The sequence below is a fragment of the Sardina pilchardus genome, chromosome 2 (genome assembly GCF_963854185.1).
Source record: "Sardina pilchardus chromosome 2, fSarPil1.1, whole genome shotgun sequence".
Taxonomy (NCBI): Eukaryota; Metazoa; Chordata; class Actinopteri; order Clupeiformes; family Clupeidae; genus Sardina; species Sardina pilchardus.
This window is the reverse complement of record NC_084995.1, coordinates 31,158,786-31,185,842: the sequence shown is the minus strand read 5'-3', so window position 1 is coordinate 31,185,842 and position 27,057 is coordinate 31,158,786. Positions and strand designations below refer to the sequence as shown.

Here is a 27,057-nt window from a genome sequence, read left to right as displayed (position 1 = left end):
ACTTTTGTTTATTTTTCTCTTTTCTAGTCATGGGGAGGACCTGATTGTCACACCATTTGCTCAGGTGAGTGAGTTGTTTTTTAACACCATGCTAACCAGAAAGTTTAATGGTGAATCAGAACTGTACAACCGGACATGTCACGCTCTGTTGTAGGTACTCGCCAGTCTTCGCACTGTAAGGAATAATGTCACCATCTTGACGAACGTCCCATCGAATAAGTAAGCACACACATTTTTTTGTTACTGGACTTTGTGTTTTCCCATGGAGCGTTCACTATATCGTCTGGAAAAGATGATAGAATTATTTTGTGTTTCATGTGTTCACCATCAGGGGGCGCAAGCACCTCAGTGTTTACACACACTGGGTAATGCTTCTGCTGGGAGGGCGCTAGAGGGATCCATCGAGACATCTTGCAATGTTAGCAGACAGTACACAATGAATTTTTGCTGCCCTCTTAAAAACACTTACAAAACATAAAACGTTCCCACTTTTGAAAGATGCTGGCTGATGAAATTTTGTGATAAGTCGCCTCCATTACAAACTCAGGTGGACTTTTTAGAAATAGAAATGATCTTTGCAACACACTTCAGTGCTCTGTGAATTGGCAGAGCTTTGGAGTTGGTTGGAATGTCTGATGTCTTAATATGGTGTGTGTTGTCAGGTCCCAGTGCATTCTAAGCAATGGTAATTTAATTTTCATCACTGGCAAAACAATGCTAAACAACTATCTAAATGGTTTAATTTGGTTCTTGTTCTCTATGGTGGCTTTTAAGAGGAGTAATGGTTTGCTTCATTAGTTTTCAGGCCTAAGTTGCATGTTTTCTTTGTGCATACTGGGCCATGGAAGCATCATCTAGCTCTGTACAAAGCATACTGTGGAAATAAGAATTACTGGAAATAATAATTTATAAATGTAATTGAGTATTGTTTATGCAATATAAACAGTTTAGGTCTGCCCTTGTGAGGTCATGAACTGTGAATGCAGGTTTGTATGTTATTGTAAATCTAGGAGACATAGTGACTGTCAGTCAACCGAGTAATGACGTCACGGAAGAGGTCAAGTGATTTAGAAATCAATGTTTTGGTTATTTAATTGGTTGAATTCAGGTCAACTTAGGTGCTGTAGTGGCCTGTCAGCTTTGCTTTTCAATGACTCACGGTTTTCATGGCCAGTCTTGCCCTCTTTGGAATCGGATCTCTCTCTCTCTCTCCCTTACTTTTAAAAGGGAAAGCACAGGCATATTAGAAATCGCTCAATCACAGTTATTTTATTATCATCCTGTGTTGATACAGCAAAACTGTTGCTATGCTGTGTGTGTGTGTGTGTGTGTGTGTGTGTGTGTGTGTGTGTGTGTGTGTGTGTGTGTGTGTGTGTGTGTGTGTGTGTGTGTGTGTGTGTGTGTGCGTGTGTTTGTGGCAGGGGGTGGTTGGACAGAGGGATGCAGTTATAAGTGGGGCATTTACTGGCATTTACTCTGAACAAATATGCATAATCAAACACCAGTGCCGGTCACTGCTGGAATGGCCATGCATGAGAGTGCAGAACGCTTTCCACCGCTCACTGCACTACTGGTACATACGTAATCCGCGGCGAACACACAAAACAGGATATTATCTCAAGAGGTGATCGCTTTTTCAGTGTTTTTCTCCTGTAACTTATCACCATAATGCCTTTGTGGCTTAGGCGCTGTTTATCAAGAACCACAAGACAGTTGACACATTACGCTATGATGTAGCACCACACTTATAACCAGCACAGTGGCTAATAATGTTTTTTTTCCCCTCTATTTGCCTTTTTAAGGAGGTCTCCAGTCAGTAGTCAGCCTACTGCAACAAAATGCTGTCCTTCAGGTGAGTGTGCTACCAGTGCCATTACACACCTGCAAAGATGACAATATGACACAAAACACATGTTTCTCTTCCACATTCTCTCCTTTGTTCATTTCTCTGATGTGTGTGTGATAGTGGTGTGGAGGGCGTGCATCTTTACACTTGATGAACTGATAATTCATCAGATGTTTTCCCATTCAGAGCTGCTGGGAGGAGGCTCCATTGACATCAGCTCCTTAGAAAAATAGTGCCTTTATGTTGGGGCATGATATGTCATGCCAAACCATCTTGTAAGTTCTTAGCAATGTGTAGAATGGTTGGAATAGCCTTTTATAATAGCAGTGGTGTTTGTGGGTCTGCAAGTAGTTATAGTTAGTTAGCTGTATTGTGAAGAGCCTTCAGTTGAATTATCAGTTTGAAATGGGGAGATGTGGTCAGAAGTTATAGCTTGAGTTTAACATGAACTGACATGCGACTGTGAGTGTGTGTGTGTGTTTGCGTGCGTGTATGTGTGCGTAATGCAGATGAACTTTATGACAAAGTCTTACAAAAGCTTTCCACTAAGTCTGAACGTCTGTGAGTAAATGTTTTTTTGCGTGAGCGAGAATGTAAGTGAGTGTGTTTATCAAATTCCACGTGCACATGCTGTGTATGTGTGTGTGTGTGTGTGTGTGTGTGTGAGTGTCTGTTCAGTCACCACACAAGCGCAGGTGGAGGTAGGGGGGAGGAGGGGATGTTGTTTCGGTTCCTATTTCACAGGCGCATCCAGCCTCATTGACGTCAGTCACGGCCTACTCTCAGCTCCCTCAGTTTCCTGTCTGCGCAAATCAGCACACACTCACGTCCTGTGCAAGGAAAGAAAGCGAGAGCACACACACACACACACACACACACACACACACACACACACACACACAGACACACACACACGCACACACACACACACACACACACACACACACACACACACACACACACAAACACACACACACACACACTCCCTACCTCCCCCTCTCTCTCTCTCTCCTTCAGACAAACACACACACACACACACGCACAAACACGTGCACACACACACACACACAGACCCATACACACACAAACGGTTTGACAGACTGAAAAAGCATATCAACCCATGAGGTACTTTAAGCGCGGCGCACATAATAGGATGCAGACATGTGCTATGTGTTTCAGCCTCCTGCAGGGCACATTTGCAGCAGATTAGCCACGTATGGACGGCACCGTAAAGGAGCAGATTTACGCACGTCACTGCGCTGCCCTCGTTGGGCCACACATGCCCTCAGATGAGAGCGTACAGTATGCACATACCATACTGTACTGTACGTATGAAAAGTCCCCATGTTACCCTACACCAGCCTCCGTGCCTATGGCTTTACAGTAAAAGATGTGGAAAGTGTATGGAGGACTGCAGTGTCCCTCATGATGACAGGTTGTTGTTTGATGTCGATGTTGTTTGCTGGCGGTAGTAATGTCTTTGTTTTGACTCGTGCGTCACAAGTCTCTCTTACAGTAGCGTTCTTATCAGCTTAGGTGGGGTTCATGTGGCGCTGAAAAATGTCATCTCTTTGTGAGTGTGTGGTGCGGATACTGACTCAGTGAGCAAGTATCCCTTCAAAGAAGCCGGATAAAATGTGTGTGTGTGCGTGTGTGTGTGTGCGTGTGTGTGTGTGTGTGTGTGTGTGTGTGTGTGTGTGTGTGTGTGTTTAAGTGTGTGTGTGAGAAAGAGAGAGAGAGAAATGATTGCTGTGAAGTAATTAAATACACATTCATACTACATGTGAAGCTCCAGTGGTGCGGTCTCTTTCTCAATGGAGAGTGAGTCTGGGAAAAGGTTCATTGACTTACGACTTCCAGAAAGAGCTTAACTAGCAGTGAAATTAAGCTGAAATTGAGGCATTAAACACTTACCAGAAGTGTAGCAATCTTGTAAAAGTTTTACATGCAGTTGTTTGCTCAATTTCAAAGAAATACACGTCCATTCTGGATTAGCGATTGTATTTGCGTGCCCGTGTTTTAGGGACGTTGGAAATGGGCTTCAATGGCCTCTAGGCCAGACAGGCCTGCAGAGCAAATTGCAAATTTGCTAAATGTTCGTATGGATATTCCCAGGCTAGTGGTCTCCCAAAATTGCCGCTGGTTTCTGGGAATCTGATTGGAAAGCGTGGGGAGGAAGTGGTGTGGGGCGTGACCCCATCTAGTCTGGACAGTGGGCCAGCAACGAGTGGGTCACTGCCTTGTTTTGGAGCACTGGTGTGACTCATTCCTGAGGTTAGCATTGAGCTACATGAGAGACAGAATATGCATTAGGAATATGGAAGTTAGTTTGGTACTCCTTATTTGAGACGCTTATTTGAACAGCCCCATTACCTGCATGCATGTTTACACAGGAGCACCTCCCTCCCGGCGTGCATACTTGTGATGGTGCTTACAGTGCTGTTTGTGGTGCGCTACAGACTTTGTACTGTCGGTGGAGACGTGTGTGCCTGTGCCGTTGTGGTGCTGTCAGTGTGAAGCAAGCATGTGGGTGGGTTTGCATGCCGGCTGGCATGTGGCGACATTCACTGTGCTTTTTGGTCCACAGAGCATGTGAAAGGGTTTACACAGGGTCACAGGGGTGTGTGTGTGTGTGTGTGTGTGTGTGTGTGTGTATGTGTGTGTGTTTGCTCACGTCTGCGGGTGGACTGTATCTATATGCTGTGCGTGACTGTCGGTGTGCTCACTCTGAAATATAGCACCTTCATGGCGAATGTGTTGGGTCAGCATTAGCCTTGGCCAGCGGAAAGGTGATGGGACCGCTGTTTATGCTGGAGACATGGAGGCACAGGGGTGCTCCAGGCAAAAATCTGACACATGCATGCGCATGCGCACACACAATGCACACACACACACACACACACACACACACACACACTGTCATGCACACACCCACAAGCGGCTCCTTCACAGGGCTAAAAGCAGGCCACAGTGGCATGTCATCCAGGCTGCGGATATGCGCAGGATTTGGATAACATCAGCTATTGTAGTGTTTGAATAGCGCTGTATGCAAGTATACACCTATCTATTGTTTTCAAATAGTATTAGGCTGGATTTTCCCGTCAGTCAGTCCATATCGAGATCCAGCTGTCTCCATTTCTTACCCTGATGTGAGCCACTGGCTCTCCACTGACAAAGTGGATTAATGTGATGGATTTACCCCTCTCTTCCACTCTTTCTCTCTCTCTCTCTCTCTCCCTCCTTTCCTCTCTTTTTATCAGTGAAGATAGAACTCTGACATCTCTCCTAGCTCCCCTCCGCCTCCACACCATCCACACGATCCAGTCCGCGTCTTTGCCCGGGCTCGGCCACAAAACTGGCTCCTCCAGGCTGAAAGCATGCGCCCTGGTTTGTGTTTGAATTATGCCATTGACGTCAGCAGAGCAGTAAAGCTGACTGCGGCCCTTCCCCAAAGTAATCCCCAGCCAAAAGAGCTCCACGGCGCATTGTGGAGGCTGTCAAGCAGACACGGGAATAGTGGCAGGCACGGAAGAGAGAGAGAGAGAGAGGGGGGGAGAGAGAGAGAGAGAGAGAGGGGAAGAGAGAATGAAAGGAATAGAGAGAGCAGGAGAGAGAGAGAGAGAGAGAGAGAGAGGAAGAGAGAAAGGAATAGAGAGAGCAGGAGAGAGAGAGAGAGAGAGAGAGGGGTGTGTCGTCAGATTTGGCCATTTGTTGTTTTGATGCCGACTGAGATAAAGCGGCCAGAAGCGGCGGGTGTGTGTGTGTGTGTTGGTGTTGGGGGGGGGGGGGGTATGCAGGGTGGAATGTTGTCATTCAATTCCAGTAACAGGAAGCACTACATCAAATGTCAAACCCAGAGGCACTAGCACCCTGTTTGTGTTGTAAACGATGATTTTGAGCGTGATTTACACAGTCCCCGTTGTTGCGCCATGTCTGTGCGTAACACTACATACAACACACAGCTTCCCTACCAGTCAGCGCTCGCCCCACACAAAGCTACCTTTCATCAGCCGCGGACAAACGCTCGAGTGTTTTCCGCGGGTCGCTCATCTACAGGGTTATTCTAAATCCCGAGCTTCCTCTGATGATGAGGGCGACCGTCTGATGTGTCACGCGTGGCTCACGTCCGAGCGCTGAGTCGGAGCGGACGCCGCTGCCCTCTCAAGAGCCGGGGCTCAGTCATGTCGGCTTCGGCGATGTCGCCATCGGTGCCGTCGGGCTGTTGTCACATGCCCCTGCTGGCGTCATCAAAGACCCAGGCAGGCAGCTGGGCGCTCGCAGGCCATTGTTTTGGCCGGTTAGCGGTTCCTTGCCGTGAGACGGAGAGCCGCTCGGCCGGAGTGACGGGGCCTTGACTCATTCGGGAAAATTGCCCTCTAAGCTCACGTGCCCACATGGCTCAAGTCCATGTAAAAAACAACAATGTGTGTGTGTGTATGTGTTTGTGTGTGTGGGGAGGGGGTGGGGGGGTGGGTGGGGAGGGGGAGTGTTTGTCAGCTGGGGGCTAATCAGGCGCTCTGGGGGTCAAGAGTGCCGCGTGCGAGCCTCTCTCCTCTGGCCGACAAACGTGTTTACTCACACAAGTGCGCACGCACGAGGAGCAGCGGCGAGAGGTGTCTGCCAAATCACTTTCCTGCAGGGTCAGCCACAGTGTTGCTTCTCACGGCACACGGCTACAACAACAGGCTAGCCGTAGGAAACCAGCGGTTATACGACAGCAGCACCAGACTCAGCAACTTGCCATAAGGTCAAACGGGTCCTTTTTGTGGGATGTTTTGGAAGGTGAAACCGAACAAAACAACCTTGTCTAATTCCGCTCCAGTGTTCCATTGTTCTAGGGTTCCTGAGTGTTGCCTATGGTGTGCTTCACTCTGATGTCTTCAGTGTGTAGGACATACACTAGATCCAGTGTTTAAATGCATTCACCTGTTTTGCATTTTAGCGTGGTTTTCACTCGGTATCGTTTAATGGCTATTCCACATTATTTAGATATTACACCAGTCCTTGGATGGCAAGTGGACTGAACTCCCCCCCCAAATCTAAACCCAAGGCATCTGCTCTCCTAAGAGAAAGTTGTTGGAGGGCACATGCCTTTGGGTTTAGAAGACCATCACCCGTTCAGCACGCTGCAGATGCTCGCCCCAGTGGGCTGATTAAAACTGGGAGGCCTGGCAGTACCAGATGACCCCTCCGGCGAGAAGTGAAACAGGGTAAGGCTGAGTCCTAGGCTCTCGCCTTAAATGTGTACATTCTTTTCTCACAGATTGTCTTTAATATACTTAATGTGTTCTTGAGTGAGCACACACCAGCTGAGGTTTAAGGGAGACGCTGAAGCGTGTATCCGTGGGGTTGCAGTAGACGCAGGAGAGCAGTCAAGCTAGGCAGGAAGGCAGTGCTTGGGCGCACACGGTAAAAGCCCCTTTTGGAGAATAGAGATGCTATAGTGAACCCTCAGCCAAGCGCTAGCCTTCACTGCAGCATGAGATGGGCGTAAAAGCTTATGTTTATGATGACAGTTTAATATGCTGGAAAAGGCATAGAAAAACAGATTGCCCTCACAAAAGAGCATTTTGTGGTGGGCTAGAGGTATTTGGGCACCGGAGGAAAAGCCACACTGTGGCCTGTTGTACCCAGAACACCCAGTGTAAGCAGCGGAGTCCGAATGAGGCTTGACTGTGTGTGTGTGTGTGTGTGTGTGTGTGTGTGTGTGTGTGTGTGGTGGACGCGCTGAATGACCAGGTTGTCATGAGGCGAAAGAGTTTTGAGTCACACCCCCCTCTGAAGGAAGTGCGTCAGAGAGCCAGGACCAAGACTGCCGTTGTGAAATTCCCACAAGACACCATCACCATTTCATTAATAATCAACACTGGCACTGCACTCTACATTTAAACAATTCCTGAAGGGACCAACGTCATGTGTCTGGACAAACATGCGAAAGGTCACCGATTTGCTATTTCTGTCTGTTTTTTAGCTATGCATTGACTTTGTTTGAGTTGAATTGTCATTGGTCCCTCGTTCACAAAGGTCACCGTCATCTCAGTGCTGACTCCTCAAGTGGGTCAGCAGTCAGCTTAAACTTTATTTTCGTTTTTTAAAAAAGCACCTTTTTCCTCTGCAACTGGAGCGTGCGAGTGCCTGTCGTCAGGCAACTCTCATGTGGCAGATATAGAGTTATACGCCTGAATTGATGGTTTCCATTAACACTTTTGCCAATATGACTTTGGATAGTATTGCCGAGGACGTTTCATTGCATTTCATGGACTGTGCTGCAGACTAATGAGACACACACACACACACACACACACACACACACACGCACACCTACATATGCACACGCACAAGCAGGGCACACATGGTGCTCTCCTCCTCTGATGTGGCTATCCGAGTGTAGCTGTGCCAGCCGACCGACTTGCACATGTGGACTGAATGAGTTCCATATGTGAAGCGCAGGAAACCAATGCCCCCCTCCCGCTCCTCAATGTCATGGCCCCGCTCACCACGGAGAAACAGCCTCTGGGCCTCCAATGACGTAAGCGTGGTCAGCTGATAATACTTTGTGGAATCGCCTTAGTATATTTGTTGATTGGTAGTTAGTGTCATGCTGTGAGCAACACGGTATGAACTGATTACTTGCAGCCTGACCACTGGAGTTTGAACTACCTGCAAATTCTAAATTGGAATTCCTCAAAGACGTGGAATTTTATAATCCCATTTTTTTAGCCCTGGAAAAGCTATGTCAATCATAAAATTCATTGAACATTGTGGAAAAGTCTTTTAAAATCGAAATGTAATTAACTAAACTTGGGTGTAATTCAATTAATTATGTCATTGTACTCATCCATATATAGTGTTTTGTTGAATGTTTTGTGAATTTCAGCAGCATGATACGGTTTCCACCTGAACTGATATAGCCTTTACTTTACTGATTCTATTCTAAAAGGCCTTATCAAAAAGGAATGGAATTATAGAGTTTGTTTAGATTCATTGATTACACCCAACCTAAGTGAAGCAAAGTACACTTCAACAACTTTGTACTTGAAGGTTGTGGGAGGTCGTTAATGGTCCTTCGAAAGTAATGGAAACATTCTGAAATGTAAAAACAACATAGAATGTGCGCACACCGGAGTAGCTCCCAGATTTTAATTAAAAGAGAAAAGCAACTCTGTCGCTCTGTCTGAGGTGTTCAGTCCCATAAGAATGGCAGACTTGGAGTGATGGTTGGTGGTTGTCAACAGACTGAGGCTCCCGGAGGACTCCAGGCCAGCCTTTAGATATGTCTTGCGCGCGAAAGGGAAGTCGATCTCGTTTCTTTGGCACAGTCGCAGTTGGCCTGCTTCCAGCTGAAGGAGTAAAGTTTGCCTCTTGCGTTGCTCGTGCAAACAGAACCCCAGCTTTGAATCCCCCCCCCCCCCCGCTCCTCGGCCTTGCATCTTCCACCCGCCCCCTCCCCCCTGCGTTTTGGGTGGATCAAAGGAAACAGTGCACGCTCATTAAGTTGCGTCTTTCTAGTTGCCGACACATTTCTGACTGGTGGCAGTGTGGAGAGGGAGACTTGGAACATCTGCCTCATATTACTGGCTCAATCCCCCTCTCTTTCTCTCTTTCTATTTCTCTATATCTCTCTTTCTCTATTTATCTCAATCACACACTGGATTTCACCTTTTTGTTCTTGGGTCTAACACTTATTCCTTTGTGTGGCTCACTGGTCACACCCAGTTTCTGTGATTGCAATATCTCACTCTGTAACACATCAGACCTACCACGGCACGGCCGACTGTCATCCATCTTCCCTTGTGTAAACTGAAACTGACAAGGGCTTACTCTCTTATTTGAAATAAAGAGGCTCCTTCAGACCTGCCCGTGGCTGCAAGCGCTTTTGACACTCCAACACTCCGGAGAGACGGAGGGACAGAGAGGGAAAGAGAGAGAGAGAGAGAGAGAGAGAGAGAGTAATGCACTCTAGTGCAACGGAAGAGTAAGATTCAGCGAGGGAATGAACTGGCAGCAGCAACAGGAGCATGAGAACATGAGCCTCTGAGACAGAGAGAGAGAGAGAGAGAGGGAGAGAGAGAGAGGGGAGGGGGGCAATGCACCACAGTTCACGCAGGGAGCAAGGCTCCAGAGGTGACGGCTGCGCTAGAGGAGATCTTGGCAGTTGAAAGAGAGATCGAGAGAGAGAGAGGGGGGGGGGGGAAGAGGAGAGGAAAAAAAGAGAGAGCAGAATAGAGTGAGACAAAGAGCAGTCTGAGTCGCCCTCAGCTCCAAGCTAAGGGATAATACGCGCTCTGGACTGTGTGGCTGCGCCGACCCGACCAACCCAGACCTCTGTCCCGCGTGCAACACCACCGACCGCTCCGCTGGTCTGCAGTGACCGGCGTCCCTCCGTACGCCATGCAGCACCTGGAGCCGCTGAGCCCTCTGGCCCCGCTGGACTCTGACTTTGTGTCCATGTGTCTCCTGCATCCAGACGAGTCCTACCAGAGGCTGGCCGTGGAGACCATGGAGGAGCTGGACTGGTGTCTGGACCAACTGGAGACCATCCAGACGTACCGCTCGGTCAGCGACATGGCCTCCAACAAGGTGAGTCTGTGGCGGAGGGAGGGAAAGGGAGCGATGCGGGGAAGTCTTCACTGCAGGGTCAGCCATGATGGGACCACTGCTTCAGGAATGGTCAGTGTAATGAATGATTGTCAGTTTGTTTGAAAACTGATGTTGAGCCAGTTATAGCAGGTACTTATTTCGCTTTTCCTCAAGGAATCTAGGAAAAACATGTAAATGCATTTAAAGTATTCGTATTTGGTTGAAGACAACAGTGCCACTGTATTGACCTGATTCAACCCATGCTAACAGTTCAGATCATTTTTAAGGCTGTGTGTTTGTTGAAACGAAGACCTACAGTATGATTTATGTTTTGTGATGTTGTCTGCTGTCATATTAGTACTGTACTGTGCTGTCTTATTGTTGCATGCAAATCTGCTGCACTCCCACAACCTTTGTGTGTCATTCCCTGGGGGCAGCTATGAAAGTGGCCGTTGTGTGTGTGTGTGTGTGTGTGTGTGTGTGTGTGTGTGTGTCTGGAGGGTGGGTGATCGCAGTGAGGTGTCTTGCTTGCGTACAGGGTGATAGTGCACTTGTCATGTATGGGTTTATGGGGGCGCCGTAAACTTTCCCTGCATTGTTACATTTGCATTGAGGATTAATCTCTTCACACTGAGGGTGGTATATGGTTAGACCTAACGCAAGCCCACTATCTGCTTAACCTGAATGCTGCTCTGAAAAAGGTCAGCCAGTTTAGAGCCAAAAGACTGTCTGGACTCTTGACAATTTCACGAGATTGCCCTAATTGACTGTTTTCTGAACTGGGCAAACAAATGTGATATAACCCTTATTCCACAATTAGTAATGAGTTTTGTATTACCAGAGCTTGATTTGACTTTGAAAAGAATTGCTGTTAATGTATATTGTATATCAGTGAAGGATTCAGCTTCGGGGAAGGTTCTGATAGGTCATATGCAGACAATGTGCTATAAAGGCCACTGTTGTAATTGTGTTGAAAGTAGAAAATTACTTTTATACACACTGGTCATAACCATACAGAACGTATTATTTAGGAGGGGGAATTGTGTTGTACTAATCATAGCCATAGATTTCCTCTGGTTGTGGTCAGTTGTGTGCTGTAAGGTTTGCGCAGGTCATTTTCGGGGTAAGAGATAAAGTGTTCAGAGGACAGTCTTTATGTTCCTTAGCTTTACTGTGCAAGTGGGGGGATTTTCTTAGGCTTTGAGGGTCTAACTGATGTCCGGAAACTCTCTGTTTCTTTACTGGATTCATGCCTAACAGAGTAAAAAAGGAATTTCTGTGATGTTTCCTTAATTTTGTGTGCCATGAACCTTTGTACTTTCTCTCTAAGCCACATCTCCAGCCCTCACATTGCCCCATATTAACCGCAACCTATTAGGTTGACCTTAATGGTAGTTTTTTCGCAATACCCAGTTACTGCCAACAGTTTCATGTGAGAAAACATATACATTACATTACAATACATTACAATATCTTTTTTTAAATTAGAATGATCTAAATTAGAATTATTTCTTGTTTGAAGCTATGCCCCCACCCCCCCACCCCCATAGCCCAGTAGGAAATGAACAGTACAGTAAGGTGCAAACCGACGACAGCTGACCCCGTTCTGCATGACACTGTTTGCATTAGCAACAGTTCAGGCGGGGGCAGCCCGTACGGATACCGTGTCAGCCTGAATCAGTGGCTCCAGGGGCACATGGGTCATGATAACCCTCTCTCCTGCTCTCATGGTTTCCTCTCAGTCTGCTTTTTCATTTCTTTCTTTTAAAAAAAAACCTCCTTCCACGCTAATTATGTGACAACAGTGTGAGGGGTAAAGGGATTTTTCTGCTCTCTCACAAATCTGTCCAGTCAATCTGAAATATACGAGCCGTATCATTCAGATGACTGTAAGACACTGTCCGTTCCCTTGGCTGAGGTCATCTTGGTCATGAGTAAAGAGCTGAGACAGGTGTGTCTGTGTGGGGCCATAGAGGCTCCGAGGGGAAGGGGGGCTGAGCGAGAGGCTCTGTGCGCTGTAAGAGCAGGAGACAGGGCAAGAGGAGGAGTTGGAGGAGGAGGAGGAGGAGGAGGCAGAGCAGAAGGAACCGTCTCCGTCTGTGGCGTGGCTGAATCAGCCGGGACTTTGTCTCATGCACTTCCTGCAAACCGTCAGAGTGAGCAGTCTCGTGTGAGTGAGTGAACACAGCGCTACAGCAGCAGCGATAGAACAGCAGCAGAACAGGCACCTCACACTCACACAGACACACAGACAGAGACTGGAGTACCAAGCAAAACAGACATGGGATTGTGTTGCTCAGAAAAGACCCAGAAACCCACAGGAGTAATAAAGGGCTGGAGAGAGGTGAGTGGACGCGTACATTCAAAATTGCTTAAACATATTATTTTTCTTTGAGTCTTTGTGCCAAAGTAGAGATCCGCGTGTTGAAAGGCAAGTTGAAGCCAAATCTTGAGTCCACGCTGCTGTGTGGATGTGACCGTACATATTTCTAGTGGTCATGCGAAGCTGTACTTGGTCGTGATTTGTTTATGCTTTTCCATGTTGTAAAAGTTAGTGGGTTCTAGAAGTTTAACTTTAGGGGTGTCTGTCTCTGTCCATATTTGTTTAATCTCTGTCTGTATGGTTTGTCAGTTAGAAGTTAGAGCATTAAGGCAAGAGGCTTAATGGCTACTGACTCTGAAGACACTTGGATTTTTTACTTTTCGTTCTTTTTGTCTTTAATTGCTAATGGCTTAATAGCTTTTATGGTTATTTCTATGGTTGTAGTAGTTAGCTGATGCTTTAGTCCAAAGTGACATGCAAATAACAACAATACAATAGTTTCATTTAACAGTATACAATTTAAAAGTTGGTAATACTACACTAAGAATAGAAATAAAAGGATTTTTTTTTTAAATTTGGTTTGTTGAATTACAGTACCCCCAGAATTGTTACAAATGTAGCGACTGAATAATTATTTGAAATGTAGCCTAAATTATGTCAGCGATGTAGGATGTTGAGTTGATCTTGGAGAGATTTTTTAGAAGATTTTTATTTGAAGAATGGTTTCCTGATAATTTGTTTTAAATGTATAAAAATGCATTTAATGTATTATACAAAGTGGGACTGAACTAACCCAAGGAGCGCAAACTGTGCCGTGTCTAAACTTATTTAGAGAATGATACTTGACCCCGGGATCTGATTTTGATAGCCTTCTTCGTTGAGTAATGTAAATGTAAACAAAAGAACTGTTTAACTCAAGTGAGAATAATGTAATGGTAAACAAGTGATTTTGTAAAACTGGAATGCCTTGGCATCATGGCAGTTGCGTCACTGCAGACGTAGGGAAATAGATTCAATAAAAGCAGAAGATGGTATGAGACAACATTGGAGTTCACAGAGGTTGTTTGTGTGTGTGTGTGTGTGTGTGTGTGTGTGTGTGTGTGTGTGTGTGTGTGTGTTTAACCTTTTTTGATTTATCAAGTAGGGTGACTCATATGACTAATAACATGAGTTCTAGGTTAGGTGTGAGTGTGTGTTTGTGCACTTGATGCCCTTGATACACTTGATTTAAAGGTCAATGCTAGAGAGAAGTTCTTTGCTAGTTATGAATATCAAAGCGTATGATGATTCAAGAAAAAATGAAGATGAAAAACACTGAGAAGATTTTAACCACGGAAGGAGAGTGAGAGACAAAGAGGAGGATGAGAGAAGAGCATGTGTGTGAGTTGTACAGGAAGGAGAGAGAGAGAGAGAGAGAGAGAAGAGAGAGGATGCCGGAGGTGTACAGTATGTGTGTGAGTTTCATGAGAAGAGAAAAAGCAAAGGATGAAGGAGGTGTTTTGAGGAAAGAGAGACAGGAAGGGGGGATGGAGAGCTCTTGAGGTGCATGTGCACCGATGTGGCCGTGGCGACGGGATCCAGGCGGCTGGAGATGAGAGGAGGATGCAGACACAGTAGAGAGGAAAAGAGGGGAAACACGGAGCTTCTTTAGTTCAGCCAGAGCAGATGATCTTTCTTGCCTGCCATCGGCATGACTCAGCGGTGGGTCCGGTGCAGTGCCGTGCCGTGCCGTGTAGTCCTGTGGTCCGCTGTAGCTTTGGGACACGGATGGAGTTAGAGAGGTGGGAAGTGCAGGATGACAGCGGGAGGGGGAATGGGAGCCTGGACAGACGGATGGTGCTGAGGACTCAACAGGTCCAGATGAGGTCTAGATGAGCCAGAGCTAACTGAGTTTTTTGGACATTTTGGAATTTTAGAGACCAACTAATTACCTTCCTTGCCCTGGGGTTATGTGTGTATGGCCATTGTGGGAGTGTGTGTGTGTGTGTGTGTGTGTGTGTGTGTTTGCATGATTATTGATATTTCAGTGGGCTAGTGCATGGCTTTTTACTCTGGGTTTGCGTGATTTGGAAGGACACTTACGTTCCAGGAATTGTCTGCTTTCCAACGATGAACATTTTAACATGCACCTTTGCCCTGTATGCTTTGCCCTGTAGACAGTAGCAGACTTCAAACAGTCTATGTAAACTGTGCACACTTGCCAACCTGATGATTGACCCTCTCCTCTCTCTCTCTCTCTCTCTCTCTCTCTCTCTCTCTCTCTCTCTCTCTCTCTCTCTCTCTCTCTCTCTCTCTCTCTCTCTCCTCCAGTTCAAGAGGATGTTGAACCGGGAACTCACTCATCTGTCCGAGATGAGCCGCTCTGGCAACCAGGTGTCTGAATACATCTCCAACACCTTCTTAGGTGAGCACCGCCACTCGTCAGCAAGCCACGTGTGGAACTTAAAGATGATTCATTGTGGAGAATCCCCTTTTTAAATCTTTGCACACACAATAAATCATGCTTTGCGTTTGACCGTAAAGGTGTTTGTGAGAGGGTGTTTATTAGAGGGAAGCGTTTTGACTGTGATGGACGAGGGACACTGCTGGAGAATTTAGTGTTTGTTCATTCACTGGAAGAGCCTCTTAACACATGTAGACCGAACACTCCAAGTTGGCAGGACTGGAGAAGATTCTCCCAACGAGTGAGAGAGAGAGAGGGAGGGAGAGAGGAAGAGAGAAAGCGAGAGTGAGGAAGAGAGAAAGAGAGGGGAGAGAGAGAGCAAGGGGGGTAAGGAAGAGAGGGGACGCCAAGGGGGGGTTGCTGTTTGTTGTTCTGCGGTTTCGCCTGCACCTCTGTTTTCAAACCAGTCTGATCTGGTCTGCAGCTGCTGCACAGCCTCTGCTGCAGTGCGTGTGTGTGTGTGTGTGTGTGTGTGTATGTCTGCCTGCATGTGTGCATGCACATATGTGTTTACCTGTTTGTAGCTGCCAGTGGCTGGACTAAGTGCAGGCTCTATGCGTAAGATGAAACTAGACAGAGCTGCTAAATGAATGCTTTATAAGGGTTTACACAGCACAACAGTGATCACAGGGCCAGGGCTCAGAAAACTCATCCTCTCTCAGTACACCACACAGCAAACAGTGGAAATCCCTCTGGAAGACAAACCATTTCCAACTAATTTATGGGGAATTTAAGACTGTCAAAGCTAAAGAGATAGCCCAGTCATCTCACTCCTACACCATGCAGCTGTCTGTTTAGTGAGTGTTTGAGGAAACACAGGTGTGTTGTCTTGCACTGCTGCATCATGGCATATTCACCAGCAGCCGTGCATGACACCAGCATTAAACATTTCCTTGAACTTGTTTCTGTAGTACACATTACAGCATCCGGTTTTCCGTGTATTATTTTGAGTCCGCACTCATGTTGACTGTATGACAAGTCAATAGTGGTTTATTTTGTGAAGCTGAAACCGTGCATATCTAATGAATGGAAACTTGTCGTAAAAACTCCACCTTCCACCATTTCCCTCTAATGCTGTTTCTCTAGCACATTCCTTGCTGTATAGCCTTCTTACTGACGTGTGCGTGCACCTGTCACCTGAATTGTCATTGAAAGTCGTTTCCTGTTTTGGTCTCTTCCTCACAGACAAGCAGAATGAGCTGGAGCTTCCCTTGCCCCCGTCCAAGGCCCGCGAGAGGAAGAGGAGGCACAAGCAGCAGCAGCAGCAGCAGCAGCTCATGATGAGTCACATCAGCGGCGTGAGGAAGGTCACCCACGGGCCCAGCATCACGGGAGGATGCAGTGTGGCCCGATTCGGGGTCAAGACCGACATGGAAGACCTGCTCTCGAAGGTACGGAGACCCGTGGTTCTGGAGCTAGCTACAGCTTTACATAGCAAGGCTATTAATAGTGTTGATTATATCATTTAGCATAAATATAACAGTATAGCATTTAGGCAGTTATTTATTGTTCAGTAAGGCACAGGCATCTCATGTGTCCCTTATCATTTGTGATGACTACCAGACCAAGAACGTGGACAAGAGTCTAAAGAGCTAATTTGGAAATGTCTTCTTTGTTTTTTCCTGCACAGGACCTTGAGGACATCAACAAGTGGGGTCTCAACATTTTCAGGATAGCTGAGCATTCCAATCGGCGGCCTCTTACCTGTGTCATGTATGCCATATTTCAGGTGAGTTACAAATCTTTTTTCATAAAAGAAAAAAAAAAAAGAAAAAAAGAATCTTCTGTCAACAAAAAACTTGCGCACGTTGGTATAAGAATAATACAATAATACAGTTTTTGTTTTTTTTGCTTTTTTTCTCAAAGGAGAGAGATCTGATGAAGACATTTAAGATCCCCATGGATACCTTTGTGACCTACATGATGACCCTGGAGGACCACTACCACGCAGACGTGGCGTACCATAACAGCCTCCACGCAGCTGACGTGGCCCAGTCCACACACATCCTCCTCTCCACTCCGGCTCTGGACGTAAGGACATACTCTTGCCCACACCCAGCAAACAAAACAGTCATTAAATCGCAGCTAACACACTGAGTGCTGTTTACATTTCTGTGTAGCTACGTCTTAGAGTAAAGACCTTGTCAAAGATGAGGGAGAGTTTCTTATTGTTGTTTAAATCTAATGAAATCCTACATTAGTAAATGTAATCGTTTTTTTCGTGTCGTGTCTGTGGGAGGGTGATATTTCACATGACCCAGGCTAATCTCTGAACAGAATGTGATGTGTGTAGAAAGCGGTGGTGTTATTTTAATTCCCGTTTACTTTCGTCACTGCTGTCTTCTTTAGATAATCCCTCCCTAATACAGCCTAACAGTGCGTGATAAATCACTTGGCTTTATTGGAAATATTCCATTTTACTGGGAACTGTTGTGTGCCTGTAGTAGTACACACGAGGCACACCACTGCCTGAAGAGCAGGGTGGGACTCTATATGACCCTACATATAATCCCTAAACATTGCGTAGTGTTTTGTCTGGAGTCAGGATTCACATAATGTCATAACAATACTTGGGGAGAGGAGATTGGAGACTCTATCAGACGTTGTTGTTGTTATTGGCCTCTCTTGTAGTGATGAAGTCAGGCTAAATTATAGGTATAGACTACAGTATATTGACCCCTGTCCTCTGTCTACCCAACAACAGGCAGTTTTCACTGATCTGGAGATTCTTGCTGCCATCTTTGCGGCTGCAATCCATGATGTGGACCACCCTGGCGTCTCAAACCAGTTTTTGATTAATACTAGTAAGTTGGATCCATTGTACTGCTATCTAGAGCTAATTTAGCACACATTTTTCTTCTAGTTTTTTTTATTATTATTCGTATGATGAAACTACACTCTGCAATGTAGTATTGAAGGTACAGTATACTTAACTGATTTTTTGCATTGGTTTGTCTTCCTGTAGACTCTGAATTGGCTCTCATGTACAACGATGAGTCCGTGCTGGAGAACCATCACTTAGCAGTTGGCTTCAAGCTGCTACAGGGGGAGAACTGTGACATCTTCCAGAACCTCTCCAAGAAACAGCGGCAGAGTCTCAGGAGGATGGTCATTGACATGGTCAGTAACCAGCAACCAATTTTCCCAGGCTTAGACTGTCTATTTGTGACATGTGGGGAATTTCCCGTTATTGGTTGCCTTATTTAACTTATGTATCATATATTTGTAGGTGCTGGCCACAGATATGTCAAAGCATATGAGCTTACTGGCAGACCTGAAGACCATGGTGGAGACAAAGAAAGTGACAAGCTCAGGAGTACTGCTGCTCGACAACTACACAGATAGGATACAGGTACATGATCTAAATCCATCTCCCTTATTTCTGTTCAACTTTATATCAACAATGAGATCTAGACAGTAGACAGTAGACACCTTAAACTGTACCAATCGTTTCATATCCCTCTCATCTTACCATGTTCGTCTGCACCCCTCCAGGTCTTGCGTAACATGGTGCACTGTGCTGACCTCAGCAATCCCACCAAGCCCCTGGACGTGTACCGCCAGTGGACTGACCGCATCATGGAGGAGTTCTTCCACCAGGGAGACCGCGAGAGGGAGCGAGGCATGGAGATCAGCCCCATGTGCGACAAGCACACAGCCTCAGTGGAGAAGTCCCAGGTAAGCGCTCCATCCAACACACAGTGCCCACACACCTCCCACGCTGCCTTGCCAGTGATGGACTCCGTGTGAGGCTTTATCAGTGGGTTTGGTTTTGGTGCAGGCATCCGCACTGTAGTGGAGAAGTCTCCAGAAGACCCTGTGGCTTGTTATGTCAGTTTCGTTGCGAGTCACGACAAGAAAACAAGGTTTCGCTGTGAGACAAAAAACAGACACATTAAGAAAGTGGAAAAAGCTAATTAAGTGGCACAGTAATGAGTAATTAGTGAGAAAAGCATTGTCAAATGATTACCAGAGGACTTGCTATTACATTATGACTTCCAAATGTTCCCAGACTCACAGATCTGTCTCTCTCTCTCTCTCTCTCTCTCACTCTCTCTCTCTCTCTCTCTCGCTGTGTAGGTGGGTTTCATCGACTACATCGTGCACCCGCTGTGGGAGACGTGGGCCGACCTGGTGCACCCGGACGCCCAGGACATCCTGGACACGCTGGAGGAGAACAGGAACTGGTACCAGAGCATGATCCCGCAGAGCCCCTCGCCGCCGTTCTGCGACGACGGGACGTGCGGGGGGGCCAACAAGTTCACGTTCGAGCTGACCTTACACGGGGACAGGGAAGACGTCGGGGAACAGCACGGCCTACACCAACACCAACACGGCGGCCACACGCCTCCGTCTTGCGTGGAGATCGTTACGCAAGCGCCGTCGCCCGTGGACACGTAGTACCCGCCGCCGTCGACCGCCCACTTGTGAGCGCGGTCGCGGAGTCGAGCAAATTTTTCATTTCTTCAAAAGGGGAAGCAAGGGAAACTAGATCTCTTGGTCTCTCGGCCTTCAGAGGAAGCCTTTGAGTACCTGAGGACTGCGCGGCCATATGGGCCAGGTGGCCATGGAGGCGGAACCGCACTTGTTTTCTGCCTCTCGCAGAGACGGGGATTTCCCACGCTGCCAAAAAAGCAGGTTTGGCGGTTTGGCGACGCAAGGGTTAAGGAAGTGAGGCCTGATGAAGCGAACTCTACTGGGACGATACGATTGACTGACTGGTTGATGAAGTAACCAGCTGGTATTCTGTGTTCGGACTACGCAACTACTGAGTCGTGGGATTTTGCATTGGACAAGTTTACCTTTTGTAACTAAAGACCGAAGAACTCTTTCTCTACAAATGCCACATTTTTAAATATTTTTTTTTTTCATGTAATTTATTTTGAATTGTGACTCCTATTTAATGAGTCTTTTTTTAAAAGAAGTTATCTTGGTACTGAGAGCAGTTGTCTTCCAGGGTTTTGTACAAATGTTCATAAATAGTTATTTCTTTTTTTAATAGTTTAAAAGACAAAACATAATTTGCCACTTCACTCGTGTGCACAGCACACAATAGGAAATCAAGCTTTTCTTAAAAAGGAACTTTTGAGCGGGTTAATTCACTGCAACAAAGTTGTATCCGAAGTGTACAATATAATTTTGCGTTTCAGATGGAAAGCTTTCTTGTTACAACATCACCAGTTGTTACCCCAGAAAGGCCAGTGTTCGTTTGGTTGCCAAGTGGAATGCTGTTTATATACTGGGGTTACATGTGTGGCAACCCAGCACCCGAAGGCTCACGGATAAAGCACTTTAGAAGTGGCATTCAAACCACTTTGAGAGAAACTTAATAGCATCTAAATTAGATGTAATGACTCAATGTAATACATACAATGATTTTGAAATGGTTCTCGATTAGATAAGAAGTCTCTTAACATTGGAGACCTTGTACACTGTCAATAGTGACACGTAAGTCATAAGTGGTTTGACCTAAGGGTCACATATGAGAACAAAGGAGTTCTTTTGGGAATTGTAAAATATTTTTTTTATGAAAGACAGCCTCATTGCAATACCTAACATCAGGGTGGTTTACCTACAGCCCTATGCTAGGATTATGAATCTCAGTCACCACTCATCATTTATGAACAACATAGACCTTCAATCATGTACGTAACTTCCGGTCTTTCAGCATTAAAGTGTATGCTGTATCTGTAATAATACTTTGACATTGTGTATGCTGCTATCCTAAGCTTTCGTGTCCCACCTCATCTTTGAGAATATGTACAGTTTGTGCACAATAGTGCTCACGATATTTGTAATAATTGGGGGCCTTTCATATCCATTTATGAACGACCCACTGTAATTGTCTAACTCCAACTACAGAATGCACTACTGTGGACATTATGAATGGAGAATTATGGGAATTTTCTTTTTTAAGGTCCTTTGTCAGTTTTTTTTTATTTTGTTCATGTTGAAACTTGGAGCATTTTATATATAATTCATGGACTATGGTAGACAAAAAAACATTCAAGCACAAGGAAAGAGCATTTAACCTGAGGAAATGATTTTAGGTAGTTTCCTTAAATGTTTCTAAACCTCTGTATAAGATTGTGGTCAAGATTTGAGTAAGCCCTCATCATCCTCTGAACCATACACATGTTTTTTTCATGACCAGCCATCATATGCAAAACCATTCATGAAGCTCTGCACTATCCAGTCAATTTGTTAAAAACAAAATGTTTCCGACTTTCCAATAAATGTATGGATATATACAAGACATGATTTTGTGTTTATTCTCAACAACAATTGAATCTCAACATTTACCATCAGGCAGATCAAACTGCTGACGAAGCAGATATCCAAGTAGATGGTTGAATTTCAATGAAGGTTTCAATTTTCACAAGAATGTTGAACAGGGTTTCACAAATGGCCATTTTACTGTAACCTGCGTCACACCTGTAGGGAAGAAGACTGAGAAAGATTTACGTGGGTCTGTTGAGATAGCAATGAAGATAGCAACACAAGCCCATCTCTGGCTGCCAGTCTCCCATGACCAACTGGGGATAAGGATCAAGCAGACGTGACTGACTACTACAGTAGAAACTCTGAGGCCCAAATGTTTTTTTTCCGAGCTGGTGGGTGTTTTTCATGGACGGAAACTAATTGAGTTGAGCCAGTGTAATTGTTTGAAAAGAAGATAAAGTTACATGACACATTCACATGGAAGGTTTAGACAAAGATCCTTCATTACTATCCGCTCCGCTTTTAACCCTCTCTGGTTTAGACATAGCACTGAGCGGGAGGCCATTATGTAGTGAGTTAGACAGGCAGGCAAGCAAGACCGACAGAGTTTCAGTGATGGTGAGATAATTCTACGGAGTCTCTAGAGACTTGTGAACTTTAGAGGACTTGTTTAGCAAATACGCAGTGACCCAGAGGCCAACGTTTTCCACCCTGATCATGGAAGCAACCAAGTGTGAGAGAGAAGGAGTTTACTCACAAACAGAATGCTGTGGAGATGGGGCTGCTTTCACTTGAGTGACCCAGCAGTGGACACAGGCCAATCTTGAGACTGTCAGATAAAGGCCCAATCTTAGGCTGTCGCAAGGGGAAAAAATAGGCAATTGCATGCAGCTCATCCGCTAGCATTTTATGGCGTAGCGTAGCAATATGCCAGAACAAAGAGCTGTGCCTTTGATCTCTGCCTTACCACAGTTCCATTCAGAGAATTGGAATGCAGTTGTCTGTTTGTTTCCTTACAGATACCCTACTGGCAATCAGTTTGTCATTCTTGGAATAGATATGAAAAGTTCTGTTTACAATGAAAACACTTGGTAATGAAGGTGATTTGTTGATTTGCTAGTCCTATTACAGTTTTTTACAATTTCTTAAACACTAAAATCAAAAGAAGTCCACAGTTAACAAAACATCACTGTTCTTCTTTGACAGTTTTTCATGGCACTTACAGTACATGGCCGTTTATACTGTATATCAATCAATTCTCACTGTAAAGCAGATTGTGGGTTGTTGTTGACACTATCAGTCTTACAACTTCCCATAACCTCACATAACTGTTTCATCCTCTGCTAATAAAATATAATATTAAGTTCATGCAATCCAAAGTATTCAAAATACATCACTCACTTTGAGTAATCAGAATACGTTACAAAATACATTTAGATTTTTGGTATGGGCTTATGGTTACATGGGGTAATATGGTTATAGTGTCATGTTTACTGTAAAGAATTGAATCATATGCAAAACTGTTGTGTAATTCACAATGTGGAGAGAAAAACTCTTCTTATGTGTCGTGTTTGGTCAGTATATTTTTGTACTCTAAATTATCCTTTATACCTGAACAATATTTCTGAAGAAAAGAAAATGAAGAATACGCTATATCGGAAATCCTGTTTTGTCAAAATGTCTTTTGCATTGAGTAGCCTACATCAGTGTGTAACTGATTCAAACATAATTATATTATGTGATGGATATGTTTGTGATGTGACAACAAAATAGAAATGTCATGTATATTTTAAAACTTTTTTTTTTTTCCGCCAATCTTGGCCAGGACTCCCTGGGAGAAGAACTATTGTAACTCAGTGGGATTCTCTGGGTGTGGTGTTGTGTTAATTGTGCAGTGTCTTGAAAAAATGAGCGGTTAAGGTTTTTTTTCAAAACTGTACTTAAGAAAATACAAAAAAAAGTAGGGTTACAAGGAAGTAGCCTTCTCAACTTTCTTTCTTTGGAATTCATAACAACCACATATTACTGTTCCAGTGAAAACAGCAACTGTTTGAACTGTTTCCTTCCTTGTTTGATTGTGTGTAAGTGTGTGTGTGTGTGTGTGTGTGTGTGTGTGTGTGTGTGTGTGTGTGTGTGTGTGTGTGTGTTTACGTAGGACTAAATTGTTGTTTATAGTTGTGAGCAAACACAGGGCCATGTATGGACACGTTGAAATGTTCCTCCAGTGACATCTATCTCACTTTTAGATACCTAATAACTGTATAATAACAAATACAAAAACTCAAAAATGGTATAGAAAATGTTATCTTTACACATCTGTACAAAAAAATATATCAAACTAGATAGCCCTTGAATGAGCAGTCAGTGAGGCAGCTGTTTATGTCATGAGCTTTTTATTGCTTTCTGAAGACCGTGGAGGCTGCTTGTCATTTGTGTGCCACCCGTAAGCTCTGTCTTCAGGGATAAGGTACAGCAAGGACAGTCAAGACACGAGACACACACACACACACACACACACACTCACAGAGAGAGAGAGAGAGAGAGAGAGAGAGAGAGAGAGAGAGAGAGAGAGAGAGAGAGAGAGAGAGACCTGCACGTACTATAGCCCCCATTTCTGAACGCATCTTTGCAGAAACACACGGGAGCCTAATGACAAATCCATTTGTGAACAAACGTGTGCGCTGGAAAAGTGCACTCTGTGTATTAAACCATGAACAGTGACACACACCACAGCGGTCTGAGGTGAGGAAGGGTGAGTCACAGGGCATTCTGATCAACTCATTTGCTGTATTGAGATGCGCCGGTGATGGAGACACTTTCTGACATTTGGGCTGGCAGCAGCAAGCTCACTATTTGCACACAGACCGATTGTGTTAAGAAAGCCTCAAAAGTAGTGAAGACTGACCAAATGGGATCTTAACTGCTCTCCTTCATTTAAAAAAAAAAAAAAAACTGCTGAATTTGGGCCACTTCTCAACTTCTTGTGAGACGGGGGGGCACCTGTGGCATAACTGGTTGCATCGTGTCATGATCGTGTCCTCTCTGTACCATTTTCACACCTGAAATCCAAAGGTGACCGTGTTGCTGCCCCCGAGCCCTGGAATAGTCTCCCACTGCATATCAGATCCTGTCCTCCCATAGATTGTTTTGAATCAAATTTAAAGACCAGATTTATAGATCAGTCTGAGGCTTTATTTTCTTTCATGTATTTTTACCTTTGGCTTTTATCCAACTGTTTTACTAACCTGCTTTAGACTTTTACTTTAAATTACTTATATCTATGTACTGTATGTATTTTTTCTTACTTACGGTATTACTATTTTTGCCTTATTTGGTATGGACCACACTTGCATTTACCCATACTCTGTGTTTGTTACATTGTTTTCCTTCCCTTGTTCTGTGCCCCCTGTTTTCAAATACTCCTTGTTCTTCAAATGTTTTACTCTATGTTATTATTATCATGTCTAACCTCACAAATTGAGAAGCACTTAAAATGACATAACTTGACTTGACATGAGGCAGGGTTTGGGGATGAACATATTTCATTGTATGCTGTATATTGTATATTGTATACTGTGGTACCTAATACAGCAGGGCCTCTACTACTGGTGTACAGTAGATATGTCCATGTAAACTCCTCACTATATATAGTTCAGACTTTAGAGAGAATACAGTAAACAAGATCTGGTTTGTTTTGTGGCCTGTATCTTCCGCTCACAAATGACACTTTCAGTCTTCAACCCACAGAGACATAATCCGTAAACTAAAAAAAAAAAAGATAAACATCTGTGCTAATGACTCTCGAGAAGGCTGCTTGCACTGCTCTGATGGTAAAAACAGCATTTCCTCCACTATCTACATTCCATTTACGACCGGCCCATGGGATGGGTGCGTGTAGTAAACACAAATCTGCACGTACGCGTTCCTTCCTGGGACTCTCGAGCTGATCTGAAACCAGTTGGTTCTCCGCACTACCTGATTTAATCTCAGCCAAGGAGGCACCACTGACCCTGCGTCAGATGAAATGAGGTGGAGTGGGGAGATGGAGTGTGCCACTCTGTGCACGTTGCAGCCTGTGGGGCGATGATGTTGGTTGATTAGGCGCTCTTTTGATGACTAATCCCTCTCACCACAGCAATCTAGCTCTGCAAACGTCATGGTGATTATCAACCCATCTACATAAATGTAGCCTATGTATGAATGTTTATGTAAGAATATACTTCACTAAATCTAGGCCTACTAGACCAAATTAATGTAGCCTAACTGAAATGCTCTTACTCAATGCTAAACAGAATAGAATAGGTCTTTAATGTCATTGTCACAGGTACAACAAAATTTAAAGTGCTTTCCCATCAGTGCATCACTCATAAGTAGGCCTAGCCTATATAAAAATACATGTTTAAAAGGAATAAATAGAAACATATAAAATAGCATTAGCAGTATACAGACACACACAGTCATACACACAGTCAGTGCATAAACAAGTCTGCTTGCAAATGTCTTAAATAATCTCTTTTAAATTAATAGAACTGGCCACATACTGAAAGACATTCCTTCAACAATGAACAAACTCAATCCTTTGTGTCTGATAAAATAGTAAGTTCCAAAATATGTGAAGAATGGGATTGCTGGGAACAGCTTTGCCTCCCTCTAGTGGCAAAAACAATGTAGTAGAGGAGCTCAGATCTCGGTTCAGTTATTACAGTTCTCAGTTCAGTTACAACAGTTAAAGTCAGAACACACACCTTGGCTTAATACATTCAAACTCTGTTGTTCACAATATCACACATAATTCAATTTACAGTTCTTTCCCTCTGTTAGCTAATTTTGTATGTAATTGGTACGTTTTGTCATTCCTGAATCCTGCACCTTCCTCTCACCTGTCAATGCTAAATATAGGCCCTAAGAATTAATAATAATAATTTTAACATAAACATGTTGTTTCCTTTTAGTTAGGCTTCAAAATTGCCGAACAATGATTAGCTAGTTTTCAAATATGTTTGGCTATAGCCTGGAATATGGCAAAATCATTTTCCATTATAGCCAACATATTAACATTATGTACATGATGTTGAAATGTAATCTTATGCTACGATAACATGTTACCTAATAAGCTATATTAATGTGATTTTTTCTAATACCCACATGTTTGAACCTCTCTAGATAACATCACATCCAAAGGCCTCCCTAATTGCCTACCTTTCAATCAGGCCATCTCTATCTGTCCCCTTAGTTTTCAGTATGAGCTTTACTACTGTGACATGAGATTCACCATAACACTCACTTTACCATACTAGTAGGCCTACACATACTAATTGCTTGAGCATCTTCAGAGCCTTAGGAGTAAACAGTGTAGAGGTTAGAATCACTGCTGTCTCAGCTTAAGGTGATTACTGTCCCACACTTGGCACTAGTTCAGCGCAGACAGAGTAGCGCTCTTTTCTTAACCCTGTGTTATGTAAGACCAGCATGTCCCTGGGGGCTGTGGGGTGAAGAGATAAGATGTTACACACACAGAGAGAGAGAGAGAGAGAGAGAGAGAGAGAGAGAGAGAGAGAGAGAGAGAGAGAGAGAGAGAGAGAGCGTGTGTGTGTGTGTGTGTGTGTGTGTGTGTGTGTGTGAGAGAGAGAGAGACTCCGCTCA

General features: G+C 44.6%; 1 protein-coding gene across 1 annotated transcript in view; it reads left to right on the top strand.

Annotated features, from left to right (window-relative positions):
• pde4bb (phosphodiesterase 4B, cAMP-specific b) overlaps positions 1–21,446 on the top strand; it is a 30,328-nt gene extending 8,882 nt beyond the window's left edge. The window contains exons 4-16 of the mRNA XM_062526733.1: positions 28–64; positions 155–219; positions 1,803–1,852; positions 10,314–10,426; positions 15,060–15,153; positions 16,378–16,583; positions 16,823–16,921; positions 17,059–17,223; positions 17,897–17,996; positions 18,158–18,312; positions 18,422–18,544; positions 18,688–18,870; positions 19,273–21,446. Of these exons, the coding sequence (XP_062382717.1) occupies positions 28–64; positions 155–219; positions 1,803–1,852; positions 10,314–10,426; positions 15,060–15,153; positions 16,378–16,583; positions 16,823–16,921; positions 17,059–17,223; positions 17,897–17,996; positions 18,158–18,312; positions 18,422–18,544; positions 18,688–18,870; positions 19,273–19,593 (1,711 nt within the window). The 3' untranslated portion in view covers positions 19,594–21,446. The remainder of the gene's footprint in view (positions 1–27; positions 65–154; positions 220–1,802; positions 1,853–10,313; positions 10,427–15,059; positions 15,154–16,377; positions 16,584–16,822; positions 16,922–17,058; positions 17,224–17,896; positions 17,997–18,157; positions 18,313–18,421; positions 18,545–18,687; positions 18,871–19,272) is intronic.
• Positions 21,447–27,057: the final 5,611 nt, after the last annotated feature.